Below are 25,655 nucleotides of genomic sequence, written 5' to 3' on the forward strand. Positions count from 1 at the left end.
CAACATAAGTCACATTGTGAATTGTTTTTTTTAGAATAGAATAATTTTGGATTAATGGGAACAAAAAGTTAATAATTGGCACTTTAACATTTTGATATACTATACACCTTGTCACACATACCTAAAATGTGAAACTTTAAGTAAAGCTTTATTTAGCACCTTTTAAAAAAAACAGCGTTTACAAAGTGCTTTAATATCCCTGCATATACATACACTGCTATAAAAAAAAAAAAACCCTCAATGATTAACATTAAAATCTATAAGAATTTAATCACATTTTGGTCATATTAATATGAGCATCTACACCAATCAGCATATTTTTGCTCAGTCTGTGCCTCTGAATAAAACTGAGGTGCTGTTTCCAAGAGTCATAAAAGCTTAATAAATCAACTATGACAGCGGTTCTCAACCACATACCACAAACACTTTTGTAAACCTTTAATGCATTTTTAAATATATATTTTGTTCAATAAGATTCTGCTCCATAAAAAATAAATAAAAAAACTCTGACTATCATTACGTGTGTCAGGCATTACAGGGTTAAAGACAACAATTATTTTTTCTTTTAACCAATTCATGCACATAAACATCCTTGTTTCAGCCTGAGTCCTTATTAGCAAATAAGAATAATTTATCATCAACTTATGTTTTTGTCTTTGAAGTGCTAACTGCAGAGCTCTGACTTGTCATGAAGTGCAAGTCCACCATCTAGTGGTAAAACCTCAGCAAGAATGAGGATACACAGACCAACTTTTTGAGGAATTTTGTCAGGCAACTGAGTGTCACCTGGTTGCCCGTTGATGGCAACATTGCCCGAAAAGTTGCCCCGTATATCATCAACCTAAGAGTACCAGCTACCATCTCCAAACATCTGCCATTAGTGCTAGTAAAGGCGTGATTTAATATTTCATTTATTTAATCAAACAACAATTAAGACCGCAAGCAACTGCATGCATGGTTTTAAGATGTTTATTTAAAAAATAAAATAGAAAAAAAATTACATAAAAATATTGAAGGAAAACAAAAACAATTCCTCCGTCTGACCTCTTGGATGCTGGGTGGCCGCACTGAGGGCTTTCAGTTAAGGATTGACAAAGAGTGCTTTTGGCCACTGCGACATAACTGACGTCAGCAAAAAAGGGTTACATTTAAAATCCATCATTGAAATTCAATGAGGAGCGTCACACTGTATCTAGCAAGTACATCACCACAAATGTCAAACCATTACAGAGTGTAACACTTCCACCTTTGCAACACACCTCCACAGATTCACTCGGGGGAAAAAAGAGGGAGCCATTTTCATTCAGACAAATCACCGATAAAGTAGGTCCTTATGTGAACCGAAGGAGGGGGAGTGTTGCCTCAATGTCTGACCCATTTTGCAAAAGATGCTGGTTCTATCTAAAGCAGAAACTGCTATTAGAGTTAAATTTGCCCTATTGCATTGATAGGCAGGCGAGTCAAGAGTTACAAGGATAATCCATAGTCTCCGTATCAGATATGACTTTGTAAAACGCGTCACGTAAGTTTGTGGCAAACAAAGTCATTCCATACAGACCGCAAGTCATGGTTGTAGTGTTGTAACAGCAGTAAAATAGTCCGGTTGATCTCCAAGAGGAAATATCTGCTCGGCAAAAACTCCAGACAAGACGTCCGGCTGTTTTTCCTCCGTTGAAACAGTCTGAACTTGCATACAGGAACGGTTCACGTGTACCTTGATGCGTCGCTCTCAGGCCTGGGTCCGTTAACGGTCTCTTTGACAAGATTTACAAGCAAACGGCCGTCGTGAGAGACACAGGAAGAGAGGTTTTCAAAACTCCACTTGCATAGTAACAATAACCTGTATGCCTGTGATGTTCTGAGCAACAGCAATACAGTTTTAGTGTGCCATATACAAACAGAACCCAAAAAAAAAAAAAAAAAAAAAAAAACTTAATAATAATACTACTACAATACAGTACAGGAATAGGTAATTACCAAAAAGGCATATATTAGCGCAAGTACCTGGCAATAAATGCATGTCAAGATTCCAGAAAGGAATCAAAATAAATTCCCTTTCTCCGCTAGTCTGATTCGGGTGCCCGTTCAGAAGTCGAAAAGGTCCAATTAGGGCACCTTGCATAAAGCTGCACTGATCTGGAGTCCGCTCACACGTTCATTAGAGCTTCCCTATAATAATTCACGTCTCACACTTACCTAGAGCGATTTAAAAAGGACAGACACACACACATAAATGAAAGCGCGTACAGACTAAGGGCTTGAGCGTTTTTTCATAGCTATCGGTCCGTTCTCAATCTGTTAAATCCAAGTCCTAAAGCCTCAATGCCACACAACTACAACCTTAAAGACGAACGAGACTAATAAAAGCAACAGGCGAGAGACTCTGAAGCTCAACACAAAGTGGGAAATGGCGACACCTGCAGGAAAGTCGTTCTGCGAGATCTACACTGGCCGCTTTAACTTGCTCTCGTCCAGGTGCAATTTATGCCGAGAAAAGGGGAAGAGGGAATATAAACTCTCAAAAACAGTTTTAAAACAGACTTTTTCCCTTAAGGAGCCTGTCTGACAGGATCTGTAAACGATGAACAAAATTAAAAACATTACAAAAATAAAAACGTTTTTACAAAAACTAAATGTTTTGAAATGAAAATAAAAAGCGAAACAAAACCAAAAAAATGAAATGTTTCCAGAGTGAACGAAAATACAAAGTTATTGCACAAAAAAAGTTAAGGTTGCGTGATGTGTACAGTCAATACGGTGGGGATCTCTGGAAGCATCTCGAGTGCAGGATTCGAAGCCAGCGTTACACATACACATACACCCCGATACAACAAACAAACAAACACCTGATATCCACTGAATCCAGTTCGTCCCACATGTGAAGGGTGTCATGTTTAGACCGAAAATGTGAAGACAGAAAAACAATGGAGCATGAAACGCACACAAACATACATGCACACAAAAGGAACGTTTCACCTGTCAACCAGGAAGTTGTGGATTAGATGATCGAAAAAAAAAAAAAAAAAAAAAAACAGTTCCTGTTCTCGAAGCTTCCTCAGGAAGATTGCACAGGTCAAAAAAACCAAAATGAGTCAACATATACATGCAGAGATTCAGTGGCAGACTGAACTACTTAGCACCACCATCACCACAACTACTGAACGAGGAGCTGGGTTGCAAACGCTGGTCTCTCTGTGCTCACACCATCAGTAGGAGGGCTCAATGAGTTCTCATCGTTTTAAGATGGGACCGGAGGGGTGGAAGAGGAAGCGAGGAGTGGAGAGGGAGCTTCCGGAGGGGAGGCGCAAGGTCTTTATCTGCTGACGCTGCCCGGCAGACTGTCCCTTTTCCTGCGGCGCCAGGTGTTGCGGTTGTACTGGATGTGGCCTCGGTTGGAAAGGACGGGACTGTGCACCACGGCGGGGTTGTGGAAGCCCTTCAGCGGGAACTTGGGACCTGTCTGCAGGAGATAAGACAAGATATGGTATCTCAGGATGAGGCTAGCCTCTTTAAAAAAAAAAAAAAGAAATGGCTCAGTGTACATAAAAACTGGATTTTAAATAAATAAAAATTAAAGCAAATGCATATCATTCGAAAGTCTGGGTACAGTACTTATTTTGAAAAGTAATATTTTTATTCAGCAAAGACGTCAAAAGTGACAGCAAAGAGATTAATATAATGTTACAAAAGATCTTTTGAACTTTATATTCAAAGAATCCGAGAGAAAAAAAAAAAAAAAAAAAAAAGAGAAAAAAGTTTCCACAAAAATATTAAGCAGCACAACCGTTTTCAACATTGGTAATAATAATAATAATAATAATAATAATAATAATAATAACTACTGTTCACTTGGCAGCAAACTGGCATAAAAAAAATAAATAAATAAAGATAAGATAAGGCATAAAAAATGGTGTGGTGCAACAAAGTTATCTTTATCTTATTGTATGGCATTTTTAAAAAATGTTTTTTTTAATGAAAAGTGCTATAGAAATCTAAACTTAAGTGATTTTTTTTCTAGTATTGATACATGGGCAGAGCAAGCCAAGCTGATGAAGCATTGCTCATTTGAATTAAAAAAAAAAAAAAACTTTCCATTTAAATAAAAGTTACTCAAAACCTGAATTGAATTCTTGATGCTGATTTGACATTGTTGGGCATTGAATTTCTTCCTCTTAATTAAAAGTATAGTTCACAATAAAATTTTATTCTGTCATCATTTACTCACCATTATGTTGTTGCAAACCTGTATGACTGTCTGTCGTCTGTGGGACACAAAAGATGATAGTTCTGGATCCCACTGACTTCCACTGTGTGGTCAAAAAATACAATAGAAGTCAATGGGAACTGAAACGGTTCGGTTACCAAAGTCAGTCATACAGGTTTGAAACAACATGAGGGTGAGTTAATGTTGACATTTAATTTTGGAGTAGACCATCCTTTTACTTTGTCATTAGACTAGACTGTGAAGTTTTGATGAAGGAGGGAAAGTTGGGCTCACTGTCAAGATACACACAACATGTAGAGGAGAGCACACGAGGGACACCGCCTACCTTGGGATGGTGGTGGGGACTGGGTAGAGGGCTGGGGGGAGCTGGGGGGACTGCAGGGGGGGGCATGTGGAGGTATGGGGGTGGTCCATCTGCCATACACACCTGTCTGCCAGGTAGAGCGTGGACAGAAAGACTGCCGGGGATTGACATTCTCGCCTGGAGAAACACAGAGCGAGAGGAAGTTATCTACCCATCAAAGAATCATCATCATCAAATTTAAATATTAACCAAAACAGCCCCTCACCTGGGCGGCCGGAGCCATGGTAAGTGCTGCCGTGATGCTGGCTTTGCCCGTGGCCATCTGAAGCGCTGCTGGCAGGGGACCTGGTGCCAGGATCTGGAGAGGGAAGGGGGCTACAGGTGGAGCGACATACGGTGTGGAGTCAGAGTCCTGAAGGAGCAGAAGTCAAATATGTGAGAGGGAATGACAATCTAACCTTGTAAAAGCCTGACATATGAAATAATAGTCAGAATTATATAAAGAAATATTTCTTTTCTGACTATTATTTCATGTCAGTCTTTTACAGGGTATATATGAAGAGTTCAGATGCATTTCTCTCAGGCTCTCATGTGTAGGTTCAGTAATTTCACTTTAATGGCAATGAATTGGTTCTATAGGAGCCTGAGAAATATAGGAGCCTGCATCTGAACTGTTCATATATATATATAAAAGTGTGTATGTATATGTATATGTATATGTATATATATATATATATATATATATATATATATATCTCTATCTATCTATTTATATCTATCTATCGGTGTGTGTGTGTGTGTGTGTGTGTGTGTGTGTGTGTATATACGCATGTATGTGTGAGTAGTGTATGTGTGAGTGTGAGAAGTGTATGTGTGAGTGTGAGAGTAGTGTGTGTGAGTAGTGTATGTGTGAGTGTGAGAGTAGTGCATGTGTGAGTAGTGTGTGTATACACGCATATATACACACCCTTTGTTTTGTTTTTTTCTTTAAATGGAGTAGTGTATTGAACTTCTAGACAATCTAAAAATTATATATATTTTTTTAAATATTTTGAGTATCGTTTAAGTATCGCTTTTATACAAAAATATGCAGTTTGGTGCAGTATCTGATATTAATGTGCAAAAGAAGAAATTCTGATAGCTTGTAATGCGAATCAATAAGATCTTTATAACGGCATAACAGACTACGTACATAAAATACATATAAATATCAGTTGTCTGTCACTACATCTACCAATAATAAGACTTAGTAAGTTTTTGCTTAGCAGAGCTCCATAGCATTCATATAGAAATTTATTGAGAGATGAACAAATAAACAATCAGAAGCCTGATGCATATTTAATAGGCACATTTTGGTATGGATAACCAAATAAAGCTGAGTTTCTTTAGGTCAGTAAATGTTCATGGGTCAAATACAAAAATCAATGTTCCAAAAAAAAAACAATATAAAAAAAAAAAAAAAAAAAAAAGTTTAATACAGTTTAATTACATAAATACATGAGTTACACCGAATAATGATGATGATTATTAATTTCACCCATATTCTGATATCTTAATTTTCACAAAAGTTGTTTGAAGCATTAAAGCTGACACTTTACTTACATTTAATATATTTTCTATGCATATAAAATCAGTTTTCACAATTTAATTTAATGCAGACACCAAATTAGGACCTCCCGTCTTTGACCCTCATCTTTAAATGTCACCAACAATATTAAAGCTATTCTTATATTTGCTTTATAAAAATCATTAAAGTTTTCACAGCATAAAGACACATTAACCACAACCTGATAAGAGAGACGTTTTTACAATTACACTGAGGCCCTTTACTTCTAATAAAAAAAATATAAACTAACAATCAGACAACAGAAGGCATGTAGTAGAGATGGTGCACAACAGCTGTTTCACAAACGTTTTGATCGAGATCGTTTAGAAGCCTTAAAATGTTGAATATGTTGAATAGTAATACAGTATGTTTATAGGGTTGTATGGACATGGATGAAATGCAATGCTTACGATATCACTGCCTGACAGCGAGGATGCAGAAGAGGCAGAGGAGTGCTGTTGAGGGCTGGAGAGGGACATGGGGGAGTCTGCGCTGTGAGGGGACACCGAGTCCCTCTGCTGCTGGTCCTCCACACCTACACCCAGCAGTGTGCCTGTCTCCTGCTCCACTGAGTCTTTATGAGATGGACCTGCATGCAAAAGACACCAAACATCAGCCATACACGACTACAAATTACACCGGATCAGAGAGCAGGTTACGGACTGTCAAAACAGACTGAAGACTTCCACAGCCACTTTTCAAAAGGTCACATACTCCATTTCCAAACTAATCTACCAAGCGGCAGTTTAATAAAACACATTAATCACAGTCAAAGTCAAGAATAAGATGTGTAAAAGGGATAAAATGCTGCCGAGGACGACACCTCCTCACTTCAAGGACACCTAGAAAGTTACGCTGCATCAGAAAATGTCTTAAATCCATTGACATCAATGCAATGTAAGGATGTACAGGACAAAATGCAAGGGCTTGCCAAAGTGACACTTCATTTCTGCAAACAGCAGTTGCTGCAAAGCACTCTTGACATTTGTTGACCAATAAAAAGTTATGCTTTAACCAGACAAAATAATACAAAGGAATATTGTATTACCTTCAGAATATCTCAACTTAGGGCGTTTTCACACTTGAAAAGAACCGAACCCCTTTAAGTGGACCAAGTGAAAACGGACCGAGTTTTCTTTATGTTCACACTGTCACTGTTCCTGAAAGAGGACTCTGATCCTTTTTTGGTCCACTTAAGCGGTAATGGTATCTCAGACCTCTTTGTGTTCAGACTAACCCCTGAAAAGGACCCTTAATTTCTCATTTGTTCAAAATCTAGACCTGTGGTTCTTAACCAGGATTCTGTGTCCACTAGAGGGCCTTATTTTAACATTAGAATACTTTAGAACTTGGCATGAATAGAAAATTTGTATTGTCTTTATAAGGAAAAAATATATAAATATAAATAAGTAGAAATTATTTTAAAAAATCCTAATCCAATGCATCACAAACATCTGAAGAAGTCATCTATTAAATAAAGTCAAATTAAAAAGTTATTACTATTATTATATACTATTACTATAATTATTATAATTACTATTTAGGGTAGTGTGCCATCTTAAAAGTCATCCTAACATTGCTGTAAAACTTCTTGAACACCAGGACATCAGTGACTGGTCCACTCAGATGGCCTATAATGTCTCTTCAATGAGAACGCACATTATGAAGTACAATCAAAAACACAAACATCCTGAATAAAATTCACTTAGTATCTGCAGCCATAACAGGTACACTGTGAGAAAGTGTCTTCATATTCAGACGCACCCTTGTTCCTCTCAATGCGGGCGTTGTGTCTGCAACCCCACTTCTTTATGATCCACTCCCTGTAGTTGATGACTTCCTGGGTGACTTTAATTATGCGGCCCAAAGTGCTGAGGGGACAAGATAAGTGGCAAATTAAATCAAGAGTTTGAGAGAACTAGGGTGAAGGTGCTTTTACGCAGATGAGAGCTTTACCTGTCACTGTCTTTATTGGGGTAAGAACGTGCGAGAGGTGAAACGGCGTGACCCAGTATTATATAAGCATAGTCAAAAGTCTCCTTCACCTGCATGGCACCATAAGAGCTTCTGCCCACGTCATTACCTAAACAATCAGGGAAAAAACAAAAACAACAACAAAAAAAAAAAAACATATATTATATACATACACACAAACATATACAATACACATACATACATAAGCAAACTAATTTTTCACTGTTTATGATTCTTCTGTAATTATTTGGTGCAAATTATTGTACTAATATATACATTTTATTTTTTCTCCATGTAGCATCAATATTTTTGTAAATATTTAGATTTATGAAACATTGGTTTAACATATACGGTTTTGCATGTTTATTTAACTTATTTTTTTAGATATTTTGCTTTTGCAAGGATGGGAAACATTCTAGAAGTTTCTATAACATTCTAGAGCTTTCTGAAACATTCCAGAACATTGTGGGGCAAGTAATAAAACACAAATCATCAAAAGTACATTTCTGAAGTTTTAGACCATTCGCTTTTGGTATCTGTTCATCTTTAACGGTTGTTAGCTCAGAATTATGCATGTACCATATCATTTTTATGCATGAGTAATAACAGATTACCTTGTACAAGTTGTCAATTTGTTTTGTTTTTTTAAGTTTTCATGATTCACTATATAACGATTCACTGTTTCACCATTAATGATACACAAAAAGTAATGTGATTTTCGTATTTAGCATGACAAACTTCAAAGAAAAACAACTTCATATAAAAATTTGTTTCAGGGTGTAATGAATAGAGTTCTTAATGGTTACCCAAACAACTTTCAGTAAATTGCTTTCAGTATTGCTTTCATCAAATTACTTTTATTGCCTAAAAGCAAATACCAGCAACAAACATCCCATTTTCTCAAGCAAATTACAAAATTGTCTCGACAATGGCTCTTTTCAAAAACCTAGGGAGCTGCCTACCTAGACAACATCTTAAGGCATCACAGGCGAAGTTAATGATGTGAAATCTGTCCTAAAACATAGGCAGCTGCCTTTTTAGATACCATGTTTTGGCCAAATTTGGATTCATTGAAAAAGCAATACAAGAATGCATTGTGGAGAGTGAAGTGAAGTTAAAAGAATTTCAATTTTATTCCATGCCATAATGCAGGTTCACACAAAACTATTAAAAATGTAAAAGAATGAGTAAAATTCTCAAAACATATATTCTAAATAATAATAAAAAACTAAAATGCATAACTTGTTTTCCTGCACATCGTGAGTTCATGAACCATCAACAACAACACGTAATGTTAAACTGACATTCTCAGAGGGAATTCAAGTATATATTTAAGGGCTTCGTCTGACACAAAAATTAAAGTGAAATAAAAAAACGGTTAAGGAACCTCTTCCATGAAACATTGGCGTAAAACTACATGTTTTTCTGCTTATTAGACTATTAATATGATGAGCAACGTGCTAAACCAAACTGTACTGAAATTAATTGAGCCGATTCATGTGAGAAATTAGTGAAATTGGTCATTTAAGAGGTTCCATTTCAGTTAGGATGTGGTCTCAGAAACTAGCTGCCAATGTAGGCAGTAGACAAGAAGCTTGCTAGGTTTTGCATTATTGGAACAATTTTTAGATAAACAGCTTGAACAGTACCTGGAAGAAGAGGGTCCTCGATACAGAGCATGGAGGGCCTGTAGCCATTACTCATGGCCTTCATGATGTCCTCTTTAGCCATGTAAGCTCCGCCGTTCTTTATCCTGATGCCCGTCTTCAGATAGTTGAAGTGTCTTCCATACAGCTCGAAGAACTCGATAAGCAGAATGCCAAGGTTCATGTTGGGATTCCTAGCATCAATTCTTGGGTGTAACTACAGGTGTAAGCCAAAGAAAAGAAAAAAAAAACAACAGGCAAGATGAGACAGTCTCTTTATTTGTTTGCTACAGTCATTTAGGAATTATACAAAAGGTAGTAAAATATGCTTGACAAGTAATGACAGATCTCTAAATGAGACGAGATCAAGCTATTTTTATTATGAAACACTCTAACGCTTCTCTTCGTCAGACCGGCTGCTAATATTGCACCTGTAAGAAGCTGATGACCATCAGGATGAGACTGTAGGAGCTGATTCCTCCCGTGAAGACTTCGTTGAGGTCTCGCTGCAGCAGGAACTGCTTCAGCACTAAGATTAAATAAGGCAGCACGGTATACTTCTGTGTGGGAGAACAAAAGAAGGTATTTTAGACTTTAGGACATCAAAAAAACAAAACAAAAAAACCCTCTTTTACACCAGGCATCTCAAAAGCGACTTTAACACTTGAATGATCACAGCAAGTTTTTTTTTTTTTTAATGAAAGGGTCTTTTTACAACAATAGTCTCATTACACGTTGATGCCAGGAATATCGAAAGCGTGAAGCCTTGCGCATGTATATGCCTAAAACATAGGAACTGCATACATGGTTGTCTTTCACAGTAGATTAGATATAATGCAGCGCTTCAGAAGCTGCAGAAATATTTACAAAAGGTGAAGTGTTATGATAACTGGGGATGGGCCAGTAAATCTTACATTCCTCCACCATGTAAGATCAACACCGTCTTAAAGGCTTCGGGTGTCATTCAGCTATTGGAGTGTGAAGTCCTCCTGGGAAGTCAATTACGATCTCTAACGTCGTAAAAAAACTTTATTAAAACATTTTAAACGCACATTTTAACTCAAAGGGGTTGACGCCCAATATCTGTGTGAGCTATGCATTACTTCCATTAGATTATTAAGGTGTTACCTTAGCACTATGCTAACATCAAACTATTTTGAAATCAATTGAGAGTTGAGTCTCAGTGCGCTTTATATTCATCGCCAATGAGGTTCCAATTCACTTAGGATGCTGGCCTAGAAGATAAATGTCTATGTAGGCAGTAGGCAGTAGACAGCAAAAAGCTCAATATTTCATATTTACAAGCTGGGAAGTCATTTAATAAAAAAAAAATAAAAAAAATAAAATAAAATAAAAAAAACACTAGTAAACACTACTTCTACAAAATGATGAATAAAGAATGTGCATCGGGTGCGTTTTTGCTTTGTTTTTATTCAATTTATGAAGGTGCTGTAAATTGAATTGTAAATGACATTTACAAAATTTTACTAAAATATATTTAGTTTTATATTTAAGACCCAAGCTTCTAATCAGATGCTTTTTCTTTGTAAAGCTACATTGTGACATTACCTTTGCATACAACAATTCTTTTTACAAAAAGCTCAACTTTATTTATTTTTTTACTATTTTGGACTGATTAAAAAAAAAATTAAAAAGACAGCTTGGGACACTATTAATTTCATACTTACAATAATCGTGTAACTTGTAAAATCCATCTGAAGGAGCACATGGCCCAGTGGCCCATGCCCTCTCACCCAGAGCATGTTTATCAATATATTGTAGTACATAAAAGTTATTGCTAAATTATGATCTGTAAATCACATTTTATGTATAAATTTGTGCGCATGCACGTTTAGTGAATCAGACCATTTATCCCCAAATGGAGAATCAAGGAAAAGTCTCCTCTGATAGAGGCACAGATGAGAGCTATGAAGGTGATCTTGCAGTCACAGAGGAGTACACCAAGTATGCACATGGAAATGAGCTTGGCAGAAGAGCATTAAGGCAGCAGGTCATCTCCTCATTCAAACATCTGCACTGAAAGCTTGCTGACAGATGTTCGGTTATGCTTCACCCTCCTCCTATCTTTAAGATAACACTGACACTTTAAGCCTGACATCAAATGAGCAAATCTAGGACACATAAAACATGTAAATACAAGTAGGGTTCAAAATGTACATCCCGACTTTAGCAGGTGTGCCAAATGAACTGAAAAAATATGATATATTTATATACATAAACAGCAGCACCACACAGTGGTCAGTCCCATAGCAAAATGCTTCTTTTCAACATCAAAACCATTACAATTTTGTGCATATTTTCATACGGGCAGCTAAACACAAGGAACGTCGCCACACAGAGTTCCAGAGTCACTACAATAACAGAATTCATTCTGACTTTGAGGCCAAACTTTAAGCAACAGTCAAGCCTTTCATTTGTATATCCTTTGTGTATAATGAATCAGGTCAAAGTACTTTTATCAGTGATGGCCAGACTGTCGTTATTGGTTTGGGACTTAAATTACAGCAGTTAGTTACACCGCTATGCCCAATGCCCATACAATGTTTTCAAAAGAAAATGTACAAAGATTTATGCAAAAATTTAACCATAAGACTGTTGGGAATTGCCTACATGGGCTGAAAGAACTGAAGACTGGTAAACTGAACAGCTTTGCTTTTGATCACTAAAACATATGCATGATTAATCAGCTATAGTCACGACATAAAATTTACAACTTACATTTACAATACAATTTGCAAAGTTGAGCTAAATTACATTAGTCTCAATGTGTCATTAAGGCTCTAAATACTTTATTGTCTGTTTCATCTTGGCATGTTCTCATCTTTTTGGAAATGATAGACAATTAAAATATCACTATTACAAATAAAATGATTTGTATGCCATTTTAGTGGAGAGAAAAACGGACTAAAAATATTGAATATGACATGACATTTATCTCAAAAGTCCATGTACCTGAACTAAAAAAAATTAAGTTGACCAAAAATACAGCAAAAATAATACTGTGAAATATTACAATTCAAAATAACTTTTCTATTTGAATATATTAATATGTAATTTATTCCTGTGATGCAAAGCTGAATTTTCAGCAGCCATTACGCTGGTTTTCAATGTCACATGATCATTAAGAATAATTTTTTTTGGAGCAACAAATCAGCGAATTAGAATAATTTCTTATTACCATCAATATTGAAAATAGTTGCATTGCTAATTTTTGTGCGTGAGAGAGACTATTTCAGGTTTCCTTAATTGACAAAGCATTTATTTGAAATAAAAATCTCATCATAAAAGTTTTTACTGTCAAGTTGAACTCCGTAATATGATGGTCAGAACTTGTCACGCATGTTGTAAATACTCGATTGTCTGCTACAGTTTGACATGCTGTCATTTTGCAAATAATGTTAATTAAAATGTTATTTTTAGAGACTAAAACAAAGTGATAGGCTACTTTAGCAAGACTAAAATTATTGAATGACATGTCCTTTAAATTTAGTAATTAATCAAAATTTGACATACACTATAACTAAAACAAGCAAAAATGTACAAATGAACACTGCAATAAATACACGTAAACCAGCAAACAATATTCAGATAATCTTGAAACTATACATTTAGTCTAGCTTTACAAAAATGTGTAAAATTAGATTTCGAAATATGGCATATTTTTTTACCTTCACATATTCTTTGATGAAGCTAGCAGCTTTGATGCCCGTCTCCACATTAAAACTTATGTCCACTTTCACCTCGGTCTCCTGATCTGTCAGTTTGATGATTGGTACCTTCAAAATTGAAAGATATGAATATAACAATTAATGACCAAGAATCCCCACGTGTTAAAAATCCCCAAATGTTAAAAATTAAAGCAAAATATCCAACGGGGATCCATTCAGGGGGAAAAATTAAGAAACAACCACTGAATATGAAAATGTTTAACTGAGCGTAGTTGATGTTAAACCAACAGAGGGAAACACGTACCGTAGCTTTGTCGAGAACTTTGATGGAATAAGGTTCTGCCACATTGTGTTTTCTGAGCGCCTGCTCCAGCAGCTGCAGGGGAGGTTTCTCCCATTTCCCAAACACCACCAGGTCAATGTCACTAGTGTAAAAGAATCAGCCAGATTTAAGTTGAAGCAATTTGTTCAAACCAACACTCTCTATGAAGCCTAACGAAAGCCCAAATATCACATGAAAACAGAAACATCTTAAAGCAAAGCGGTTCGCTGTCAAATACGCTCACATTCATTGTCTTCTTAGTAGCATTCAGAATCAAATACAGGAGGCCTACTGACTAATATTAACACAAGGAAAGTCTTTCAAGCTTTAGAGACCAATTTTTTTTGGACTGCACAAGTTTTGTAAGCTACGGATCTAGGATCATTTGTGCCATCCTCACATCTGGAATTAACAAACTGCAATTGATCATAAAATGTCAGTTTAGTTATTGACAGACAGCTCAGAGCCAAAAAGGCAAGCAACGCTATGCTTGTGATAATGATGAAGCACGTGCTCAGATCCCACCAGTCTGTGAGAGTCATCGAACTGTGAATAGTGTTATGACTATACAGCAACAACAGATCATGAGAGCAACATTACGTATGTTGAGATCTGCTAACGGTCCTGTTCGAAATCTCACTGCTGTGTTGTCACTTAATGTGCAAGACCAAACAAGCATTCATTTACCTGGTTGGGAGAAAGAGTCCAGTGCTAAAGCTGCCAAAAATCTGGACCTGAGTACAAACAAATAAAAAAAGCCATTTGAATTTTTGACATCTCATTTATAATGCCAATAGCTCAATTTCAAAGACATCAGCTCTTAAGCTGGCTTACATCAGCGGTTGGCCACAACTCCTTGATGACTGACTCTATCCTGTCCACCACCTCCTGTCTCATGGTGGTCTCCTCAGGACGAGGAGACATGAAATTGTAGAAGTCCATGATTTCTTCATGCAACCTTGGAAGAAATGAGAAAAGATTATAATAGAAAGGCCATTGGTATCATTTAAGAGGTCATTCTTGCAGATCCTTCACAACTAATCAAAGCAAGAATCTTACACTTAGGCTACAGGACTAAGAACTTGACTGGCCAAATGGTAACCAATAGCCGTTTAGCAAATTCACATTTTAGATCTGGCTCCATTCTTGTATAGAAAAAGCCAAATTTCAAAATCCAACCCACTCAATTCCCTATGGATATAATCAACTGCCAGAAGTATTTAATGCTTGAAACATGGAAAAGATACTCTAGATTGCAATACAATGAAGTAAAAATCACCATTAACAAAATCCAAGTGTGAAAAAAACCATTATGCATGGAAACCCAATGAAAAATAGAGCCATACAAATTTATATGGGATGTTTTGTAAAAATTATTATTCAACCTTTATATTTGGTCCTCCAAATTGTGAATATTTGGTAACATCCTTGAATAGACTTTAATTTAATTTTTGTTTTTAATCATTTTTTACAATTCTATTTCATAGAAAAAAGAAACGCACATATGAAATACTTATCACTTGTAGTTAGTCTGTTCTACACAAAGTGAAACTTTAAGCTAACTTACAGACTTAAGTTCTTATTCCTTTCCCTAGAAAATTAGAAATAAGAGCTGGAAACACCAAGATAACCAATGTCCACCAATCTTAAACACCTAAACAGTATTTTGCACCTATGAGTGTGACACAGAAATGCTGTCAAGGACTACACAGGCCACTCACTAGGATTTGGGACACAGTCACTGCCTCATTCGGTTCCAGATTCTTTCGTGGAAAAATTCCAGAGGTCTGGAACCATCCACCGCAAATATAACAAGTTCATGCAACAGATTCATCCCTTCTTAGTACAAGCCTACAATTGCTGGGTTACTAAAGACTTAAGCATGCATTGTATTAAGTGTCCACTGTTATGCTCATAAATCAGCAAACACCAAAAGTGAATCCAGCCGAGAGCCAACATCAATGGAGAGGCAATGACAGCAAATGTAACACAGAACTATTAGTTTAAAGCTATAAGCAAACAACTCACTTGCTGTTTTGTAAACTCATTTAAAAATTAAATCACTCCGGTTTGAACAGGTTCAAGTTTACTGATCAGTTGCGTCATCACGTGGTCCCTGACATATAGAGTGCATTAGAGCCCAACCACTCTTCCAGAAGCATCTCTCATTTTCCCATTAGGATTTTTTTTAAGAGTCATAAAAAGTTATATAAACCATGAATCAAACCAACCAGCTATACGAGAGGAATCAAAACATTAAACAAGGATAGGGAAGATGACTATCATTCACAGAGTTTTTTCAAAAATGGGCAAGTGCACTAACAAATTTTGATCATGATTATTTAAAATATCAGTTGAAAAAAAAAAAAGAAGTGGGTAATGGCTTTGGCAATTGCATATAATGGTGATTAGCAACCTTGTAGCTCACAGTAGATCTGTCTTTGAAGATTTACAAGTTATCACTAAAAATCACTTCCCTTTAAGAAAATGAACATGCTTTTTACTTCTGGAACCCACACTAGAACATTTGAATAAGTGTTAAGAGACTGTATATCATAATTTAACTCGTTTCTGCTTTGATTTAGCTAATTAATCATAATTCACTTAAAATTTTGACCCTGGACCACAAAACCAGTCTTAAGTAGCACAGGTATATTTGTAGCAATAGCCAAAAATACATTGTATGGGTCAAAATTTTTCTTTTATGTCAAAAATCATTAGGATATTATGTAAAGATCATATTCCATGAAGATATTTTGTAAATTTCCTACCGTAAATATCAAAACTAAATATTGTCCTATACCCTAACAAATCATACATCAACGGAAAGCTTATTTATTCAGCTTTCAGATGGTGTATTAAAAAAAAAAAAAACCCGACCCTTATGACTGGTTTTGTGGTCAAGGGTCACAATCTTCATTTCCGCTACATGTTTGGTTCTCGGTTTAATGAGTCAGTGAGTTGTTGACTCGAAAACCGCTCTAAACGATTCGTGAATGAATCGTACATACCGGTTCAACCAATTCACTGATATAAAGATCCGAATCAAAAGATCGAATCGTTGAAGAATCGGAATCGCTACAAACTGTTAAACAGACGCACACATTCCACAAGTGACCCAACCCACAGACCGCAGCGGCACCGAACCGAACCCAGGACACCTCGGCTAACGTGCTAAAGCTAATTCCCCGGCCCAGCACGACCAAAAAAAAAAAAAAAAAAAAGAAAAAAAAAAAAGGCCCACTGACACTTTAACACACACGAAAAGGCCACAGAAAGACAGCGTAACATTATAACGCCCCATCCCGACCGCCGCCGCCGCTATTATAAATCAAGCTCATCTCACCCGTCAACCCCTGGGTTATATTTCCTCGTCTTCCACGGCGTGCCGGAATTGTCATAATTGCCGTTAGTCAAGTTGGAGAGCAGGTAGTTTATCCCATAGGTGCTGGCCTTATTGTCGCTTTTCCTCCGGCCCGGATGATGGTGGTGGTGATGGTGGCTGTGAACCGCTGCCGGATGGGACGGGTGCCGCTTGATGCAACTCTGCTGCTGCTGCTCTTGATGGAAATGCCGTAGATGAGGATGAGGAGGGTGATGATGATGGTTGACATTATTCTGCACGCTCTCGTTGCAAGTAAAAAACGGATGTCCCTTGTTCATATTCCCAGCGATCATATTAGGGCTTGTAGTCCTTATTTTAGAGCAGCTGGACGCCGGATCCGCCACTGAGCCGGTCTTTTGGGTCATTTCGCCGTCTCCCGTGTTTCCATTTAACGCGTGAGCCGCAGAGCCGCTGCTCGAGATCGCAGTGCCGTTGTTTTTAATGTTAGTGCTGTTATTTGCATTGGACGCGACAGTTTTATAAACGTCAAACGCCGGAAAATTGAGACGGAGGTTGTGGTGATGGTGGTTCTGGAGCTGACCTGTGTTAGTCCGGTTTACCTGAGACGTCTCCCACACACGCATCCATAAAGCGTTCGCAGGACCTTTCTGTTCCGGCTGAATCCAAGCGACCCTCGGATCCATTCAACTCGTCTTTCTAACAGCCCTGTCAAACAAACGAACGCCTTTCCCCCCGTTCAGCGGATAAGTTTGAGTCCGGACCGCGAGAACGTGCCTGTAAACGGGGCTACGCGAAACGACAAGGAAAATAACGACGTGCCAAACGACACAACCAACGGGAATCAATTGGTGGCCCTTTTCCCCCGCTAGCAATAAACTGTTAGCTTAACTATACAGTGTTTCCAATATGGCGTAGCCTATTCCCTTGAACCCCGAAATCCAGTACGCATGTGTAGGATTTAAACCATCGGGGCAGCACACACCCCCCCCCAGACAGCACACCGAGCAGGCGCAATCGAGCAACCCCACCCTTCTGAACGAATTCAAAGCGAGGAACACACATTTGAATTTACAACCTTGCCTTAAATCGACCTACAGCGCGAGCGGAGCGACGCGGCGCCGTGCGATTAATACACGCGGCGCGCGAGAACTGAGAACAGCTTTTACAATGGCCGTGTGGGTGTTGTTGATGTGTGCAATAATAGCGTATCGATGCATCAAGATTTTATTTTATTTTATTCATTTCATAGTGATCTTCCATTTTATATTAGATTTTAAAGACACCAAACACAAAAATAGGCCTAAACCACAACAAGCAAACAAGGAACAGATACTGTCAGCACAGCTTATAAATATTGCAAGTAACCACATGACAATCCACATAGAGTTTATTATGTGCTAATATAGCCTATATATATATATATATATATATATATATATATATATATACACACACACCCACCCTTACATATGCATTCAAATATAATTATATTATAAAATATGCTTTTGTTAAATATTGTGGAAAATGAAAACAATTTGGCATCTAAAATATTTTAAGCATTTATTTATTTCATTATAAAAAACATAAAATATGCTTTTGTGGTTCTTAACCTCTGTTACCTCAAGGTCACCTACTGTAAGTGAGTAACTGAAGGTCACGCTATAAATCCTAGTTTTTTCTCTTGTGCTTCTGCTGAATTTCTTTAATAAATAATATAATTTTAAAGAAATTCTTTCTTTAATAAATAAAATCTAAATAATTAAAATAATCATTATGATTAATCTTCATTTTAAATACATTTTCTTTTTTTAAAAAAGAAAAATGTGTATGAAAAAAGTTACATATGTAACAAAGTTGTTTTCTTGATGCTGCACGGATGCAGAATGTGTTAAGACAATCAAACAGTATCTGCTGACAATTACTGAAGGGGAAACATTGGAGAAGAAAGCCCCATATTTGTCCATGACCAATTATGCAACCCGCTGCTTTAGCGGTGTGTCAAAAGAAGCCGCAAATCAACATTTTAATGCTTAAAGAAGCTATATGATACTGGAAGCAATGCTGATTGTACTATGAAAAATGTGCAGCAATTTCAAGGAAGTAAAACAAATTATGCTCAATTTGAAATCAATTTATTTATGGCAAACACTGACAAAAATCTTAATCCAAAAAACCTAATCAGCAAGTAGCAAATCTGTCACTTTTTCTCATGAAAATAAGGGAACCCTAGTGATTACATTGCCATCATGCTCTCGAGGAAAGAACAGGCATTCTCTGTTGATGATAATAAATCATAATCTGACACGATGAAGAAGAAAGCAGCGATAAGCTCCTCCCGCGGTGATTACACAACGAGTGCTTTGCCTTCAGCTCACGTGCAGCATGTGTGATGTGGGGGAAGCCCGGCATGGTCAGAACACACATCTCGTGTTGTGTGCTCACCGTTGGTGTGCATTGCTGTCACACTACTGAGATGGCTAATCCATACAGCGGATTGTCAATGCTGCTAGTCTTGACTGTTACATTTTTTTGTGTCAAGTGTTTTGCCTCAAAGCCTAAAGCCCTTGTGAGGGGGTTGCTCGGTGTTGCAAAAGGTTATGTATGCATGAAATGTGGTTTGCAGGGGGATTTCATCATTGCTTTGCCTGAGGCTGGGGTTATTTCTCCAAAGAACAGTCAGACAGATCGCTCACTGCCTGACGTGACACTTCCAACAGCTCCACACTGACCACGAACATCTGAGGGGAATCAGCTAGAAGGATTTTTTGAACTTCAATGTCAATAAATGAAAGCTGAAGTACACTGGAAGTTTGGAATAATTAAGATTAAGAAAAACGTGGCACCAAGTCAAAATTTACTTGATGAAAATACTGTAAAATTAGAAATCTTATTAACATTGAAAGCAAAGCTGCATCATTACTGCAGTCTTCATGGTCGCATGATCCTTCAGAAATCATTCTAATATGCTGATTTGCTGCTCAAGAAACATGTCTTATTATTTTCAATGTTGGAAACAGATGTGCTACTTAAATATTGTTCTGGAAACCACTATACATTTTTGGATATTCTCTGATGAATATAAAGTTCATTAAACAGCAATTATCTGATATAGATTTTTGTAAATGCTACTGTTACTTTTGTAATGCATCCCTATTTAAGAAAAGAATTCCATGTTTATTGTATTTTTTATTGTAGTTACCCCAAACTTTTGAATGGTAGTCTATCACAGTTTCCATAAAAATATTAAGTAGCACATTGATAATAATAAGAAGTGTTTTTTTAAGCATATTAGAATGATTTCTGAAGGATCATCATATGACGGCGACTGGAGTAATGATGCTGAAAATTCAGCTTTGCATCACATGAATTAATTTCATTTTAAAATATATTCAAATAGAAAACAGTTGTTTTAAATATGAATAATATTTCACAATATTATTATTATTTTTTACTGTATTTCAGATCAAATAAATGCAGACTTAGTGAACATAAAATACTTCTTCCAAAAACATAAAAAAATCTTAATTATTCCAAACATTTGGCTTAAAGTGTATATCTGAGGCATATGATAAAAAAACAACAAACAAGAGCTTAATTAAAAAGATGGATAAAATACTGTTTCACAGTATTACACTACAGACAACAGGATGTTTATAAGCAATTTACATAACCTTCCACATTCCAGCGTGAATGAACACAACCACTTTCACTGCCAACAGCACTGACATACAACACATAGCTCTCGCAATACTTCATACATTACACCTAAAAGGTATTACGAGAGGCCACCTGCTGCATGTCAAAACATGTCAGCGATGGTAAATGATGATGTTACATACAAAAACAGCTGTAGCTATTTGGATTGAGTTAAATTTGTGACAATGTTGTTGTACATTCAGTGTAGAAAAGATATTACGGTAATACTACCATGCATGATTTTTACAATTAGTATGTATCTTACAGTGAAGTATAAAAGCAAAACAAAACAAATGTTACATAAACTATATCTGTCCTTTTAAGGCAAGGCATGCGCTTCTTTTTCTTTGAGAACAGCACTCGCTCTTGGGATTCTTCTGGTTATTGATCTTAATATTTCATTTTGACAGCTTCATACTGACCCTACTGCATATCAACCCTGCCATCTGTTGACTGAAAGTTCTTGGTAAACGTCAGGGGGAAAAGTATTTGGCAGAAGGTGCGTTTAGTTGTGCTTTGGTTTGTTAAGACGGAATCGACTGGAGGCTTTACGGTAATGACAAATGATGACATCCGATAATAAATCCATTCGCTGTTATGCCCCTGTTGAAATTCATCCAATTTAATTTCTTAAACCTTCTAAACAGTCCACTTTTGGGGGTTAAAGATTGCCACATTAATCAGTAAACATAATACAAATTTGAAACTGAAATTCTAATTTTAACACTCTCATGTACAGCATAGCTTTTCATTAAACAGGAACTTTCAGAATTTTTAGAAATGTTCAGTCCAAACTGCCACAATGGCAAATTCACCATAAAGGGCTGAATATTTTAGATTTCTGCTATTTTCACACTTGCAGTACATGGTTAAACGTTCTCTCTCTTCAGCAGATAAATCATGTGTTTCCTCACGTATTCTGAGCTTGGACAGCCTCGTATCCATCATGATCAGAAAGTCCATATTTTGCTGATACATTGTTACTGTCTTGAAGAAGAGGTGGTTAATAGGGAACGTCTGGATTATGGAAGCAGCTGTCTGCCATGTGTATCTCATCTGAAACACTGTATGATCTCTCATAGTAATGCTGTTTATGCACTTCATAAATGGTCGTGCTGCTATATAATATAAATAAATTATTTGTCTTGTAGAATTGAGTTATTGTGTAATGCTCGATGCATCTCTTCCCAGTGTCTGTACATTATGATAGCACTTCCCTTGAGAACCGTAAAATATTAAGCATTAATAAAAATATTTGTTGTGCAATCATAATGGGCAAAAAATGAGAATATTGTTTCTGTGGAAGTGTGGCATCTGGGCTTACCACAGGATCAGAGCACAAACGGTATTAAAGCTTTCCTTGATTTAGGATAGTCTTCAAATTTTGAGAGATACCACCTGTAAAATGAAACAACACGTTACAAAACAATCATACAATAAAAATAGAATGTGTCTAAATCACATTTCACTTTAACAAAAAAAGGAAATAATTCAAAAGAAAATAGTAATACTTTCTTTTAATTAAATAAAAAGTGGTTACATATTTATATAGTTGTTGAAATCAGTGTTATTTTAGTTTCTCCGAGACATAATATTTTGCATTAATTTTTATTTTTTGTTTTCATTTTAACTTTAGTTAATGTTTTAGTAATTTTGTTGTGTTTTTGTCTTTTTGATTGGTTCTTGCTTTATTTAAAAAAATCATTAAAAAAACAGTAAATGTAAATGTCACAATGCAAATACTCCTAAAATATTCTTTTCACTTATTTACGTTATAATTATTTCATATGATTCTTTAATTAATTATGACTCAGACATGAGAACTGAAAGCATACAAAAGGCTTTTGTTTTTTTGATAATTGCAATCACATTGGGCAAGAATGCATTGTTTCATACGGTAATGTCTTACTTGTGGTGGGCCATTCCTCTGCTGGACAGCACAATGAGAGTGAAGAGAGCGAAAGCTGCACTATGGACCGAGTGACCAGCCAGAGCAAATCCAGTCCATTCCACAATCTCTCCAAAGAAGTTTGCTCCTGATACATACTCAAACATGCCCCCTACAAACAGGAAATGGTTATGTAGAGACATTTGATTGGAAGACATCACACAAACAATCTGTTTCCAAAGCAATAAGAAACAATTTCAAGCTTGTTTTAAAGCAGAGAAATTGCATCACATGAGTCTTATTAAGACCATCTGACCAGCACGTTGTCTTTTTTAATATGTCAGAAAAAAGCATGTCTGATTCATCATGTCAGTCATCACTTATACTTCAAATAAAAGAAGAACAAGCCTTTGGATTTAAGCAAATTTGACATACTGGATTCATTCCAAATACATTTGTTTTGGCTAAACAATATGATCTATCAGCAGACTCGATTCATTTTTGTTGAAGGCGTACCGACTACCCTGTAAAGTTGCGATAGCAGCTTTGAAACACTTGTCCTTAAAAAATAAAGAAAAAAGTAAGTGACGTAAAAGATGATTGCATTTACATCTTGCTTGGACACTGACTGTATGGGAAAAGAGATAGAATGAATGTCACAAACTATTAGGATCTCTGGAGCAGGGTGGTCCTGACAAGTTGCTAAGGCAATGAGTCACGAACAGAAAGGGCATCTATTTTTATTTTCTTTCAGAGGCAAAGCCAGATTCAAAGGGATTTTTTTTGCATTGCATTAACACTCAAAGCATCACTGAAGAGGACGCCTTAGCACTGACCACCCATCTGAGCTGAGCAGCTGACACCACTGAGCTGTGATAGAATATTCATATATTGTGATAAAATTGAAAGCCTGTTTATAAAATGCAAAACTGAATGATGCTATTACTCAAAATTGTTTTATGTGAAACATGGTAAAGATGCAACGCACCAACATTTTAGTCCATTTCAGTATACGATTTTAGGCCACACTTCCCACTCCAACACATTTCCAATTCATAAATGGTGCTGTCAGTCTGATAATCGCTGTCTTACCTCTAGGTATCTTATAGCCTGTCTCTGCAGGCTTACGGAGGTTCCTGAGTATATGGTCAGAGTGAATATTAATGATGCATCCCAGGAACCACATAAAAGACCCTGAAAAAACATAATACATTTACAATATGAAAAAAGATCTTTATGCTCACCAAGGCAAAATACAGTAAAAAAAAGTCATATTGTAAAATGTTATTCTAATTTTTTACAATTTAAAATAACTGTTTTCTATTTTAATATATTTTAAAATGTAATTCATTCCTGTGAATACTCCAGTCTTCAGTGTCACATGATCCTTCAGAAATCATTCTAATATGCTGATTTTCAGCTCAAAAACATTTCTTATTATTATCAGCATTGAAAACAGTTGTGCTACTTTATATTTCTTGAAAGCCATGATACATTTTTTAAAGGATTTTTTGATTAATACAAACTTCAAAAGAACAGCATTTATTTGAAATACAAATCTTTTGTAACATCATACATTCTTTAACTCTCATAATGTGTCCTTGCTGAATTAAAGTATTTATTTATCTAAAAAAAAACAAAAAAACATACAATGTATACTGTAACAAAATGATTGCTACAAAGGCCTCCAGGGAATACAGATGAATACTGGGAATGGCAGCGAATGTTCGGTCAACCATGAGAGGTCAGCGAGAGTTCAGTGAGATTACCAATATCTATAGCCTGCAAAGGATCAATGTTACAGCAACCAGTCAGGTGACCTACTGTAAGGTCTAGAGAAATGATTTGGAACGAGAACAACAAGAACCCTGACAAGTAACTATTTATGTCTCTTCCTTGACCAGTAGAGTGAATGCATTGTGTTCTGTCATATGCTGATGGTGCCCTGGTGGTCAGGGATGAATTCCAGCATCAGCTCTTAAAAAGTATATATTAGAAACAAACACTATATTCTATCTTATATAAAAGAGGATAAGCAAAAATGATGGAAATGACACTTATACAATGAATATTAACTCACTAGCACCTACCTATGATGAAACAGGGATGTGTAACCCAACCAGGTGGGTAATCTGCATAGTGACTCAGGTATCTTGCCTGCAGGTACCCATTATAAATGCAGAAGACAAAGGCCAGGACAAATGAGATGAATGGTGTGGATTTCCCTCCTCGAATTAAAAATGGGTAGATGAGGGACCTAAGAGAAATACATCCTTCAGTTAAAACACGCATGCATAAAATAACCACTTGCATGCCACAATTAGGTTATTTACTCATGCATATCTCTTTTTTTAATGTTGTATAACAAATAAAAACCATACCTTTGCAAATAATGGAAAATGAACATGAGCAGAAGTAGTTGGTTGGGCAGGTGTATTATCTTTGCACATGGACTCCATAGCACCAAACTCAAAGGCACCAGAAAAGCCGGCATCTCCTGAACGAACCAGGCGAATTTAACATTCACAGGGAATCCATACCTGCTGGATGCATATCTACCATAGGGCACGTGCTCAAAGAGTAAAGTCACAAAAGTTATGAATGACATAACCATCATCAAGTAAGATAAACAATCCAAAACGTACACTTCTTGCTCCTCCGAGGAGAATAATGTCTTCAGAATAGCGTCCATGACTGCTAATCGAAATACCACTTAAGTAGAAGAAATGTTCAGGTAATGTTTTGTAACTCGTGCACAAAACAAACTGGCACCGTGGAAAAAACCGGAAGACCCGCCCATCACAACACCGGTTTAGCCAATCAAGAAAGGCGGTGGGCGGGACATGTGTAAAACACGCCTTAATATATGCAGGTTTTTAAACGATAATAACTATAATATTTTTGTAACTATAAAAGAGATATATTTTATTGTTTATTTATCTTTTAATGTTGCTTTCCT

The 25,655-nt window shown here is 36.5% G+C and overlaps 2 protein-coding genes across 8 annotated transcripts; both read right to left on the reverse strand.

Annotated features, from left to right (window-relative positions):
• Positions 1-932: 932 nt before the first annotated feature.
• Positions 933-18,287, reverse strand: tent4a (terminal nucleotidyltransferase 4A). 3 transcript variants are annotated; one of them, XM_058753678.1, is made up of 14 exons: positions 17,113-18,287; positions 14,601-14,724; positions 14,454-14,500; positions 13,749-13,869; positions 13,445-13,552; positions 10,187-10,315; positions 9,759-9,972; positions 8,092-8,218; positions 7,900-8,006; positions 6,546-6,724; positions 4,795-4,941; positions 4,551-4,706; positions 4,226-4,307; positions 933-3,460 (listed from the first exon to the last, which is right to left on the reverse strand). In XM_058753678.1, exons 1-14 carry the CDS (start codon positions 17,793-17,795, stop codon positions 3,231-3,233), a joined length of 2,454 nt encoding a protein of 817 aa, XP_058609661.1. In that variant the 5' UTR covers positions 17,796-18,287; the 3' UTR covers positions 933-3,230. The 3 variants fall into 3 exon arrangements, with proteins under 3 accessions (XP_058609661.1, XP_058609663.1, XP_058609662.1); XM_058753680.1 differs by lacking the exon at positions 4,226-4,307 and having other exon boundaries at positions 4,653-4,706; positions 17,113-18,286; XM_058753679.1 differs by lacking the exon at positions 4,226-4,307 and having other exon boundaries at positions 17,113-18,285.
• Positions 14,603-25,505, reverse strand: srd5a1 (steroid-5-alpha-reductase, alpha polypeptide 1 (3-oxo-5 alpha-steroid delta 4-dehydrogenase alpha 1)). 5 transcript variants are annotated; one of them, XM_058753685.1, is made up of 6 exons: positions 25,078-25,505; positions 24,787-24,953; positions 23,789-23,890; positions 22,718-22,868; positions 22,133-22,206; positions 14,603-14,724 (listed from the first exon to the last, which is right to left on the reverse strand). In XM_058753685.1, exons 1-5 carry the CDS (start codon positions 25,386-25,388, stop codon positions 22,140-22,142), a joined length of 798 nt encoding a protein of 265 aa, XP_058609668.1. In that variant the 5' UTR covers positions 25,389-25,505; the 3' UTR covers positions 14,603-14,724; positions 22,133-22,139. The 5 variants fall into 5 exon arrangements, with proteins under 5 accessions (XP_058609668.1, XP_058609667.1, XP_058609666.1 ...); XM_058753684.1 differs by lacking the exon at positions 14,603-14,724 and adding an exon at positions 19,001-19,864; XM_058753683.1 differs by lacking the exon at positions 14,603-14,724 and adding an exon at positions 21,410-22,025.
• Between the last annotated feature and the right edge of the window lie 150 nt (positions 25,506-25,655).

Source organism: Onychostoma macrolepis, chromosome 19 (assembly GCF_012432095.1).
Source record: "Onychostoma macrolepis isolate SWU-2019 chromosome 19, ASM1243209v1, whole genome shotgun sequence".
In the NCBI taxonomy this organism is placed as follows: domain Eukaryota; kingdom Metazoa; phylum Chordata; class Actinopteri; order Cypriniformes; family Cyprinidae; genus Onychostoma; species Onychostoma macrolepis.

Bases quoted from the DNA above. Each gene is read 5' to 3' on its own strand.
- srd5a1 (XM_058753685.1), bottom strand. From the start codon at position 25,388: ATGGACGCTATTCTGAAGACATTATTCTCCTCGGAGGAGCAAGAAGTG. The intron at 24,954-25,077 runs GTATGGTTTTTA...TATTTCTCTTAG, and splicing joins ATTTTCCATTATTTGCAAAG to GTCCCTCATCTACCCATTTT. The intron at 22,207-22,717 runs GTAAGACATTAC...TTCATTTTACAG, and splicing joins AGAGGAATGGCCCACCACAA to GTGGTATCTCTCAAAATTTG.
- tent4a (XM_058753678.1), bottom strand. From the start codon at position 17,795: ATGGATCCGAGGGTCGCTTGGATTCAGCCGGAACAGAAAGGTCCTGCG. The intron at 6,725-7,899 runs GTGCGTCTGAAT...TTTTGCATGCAG, and splicing joins CCGCATTGAGAGGAACAAGG to GTCCATCTCATAAAGACTCA. The intron at 4,707-4,794 runs GTGAGGGGCTGT...GTGTTTCTCCAG, and splicing joins CCATGGCTCCGGCCGCCCAG to GCGAGAATGTCAATCCCCGG.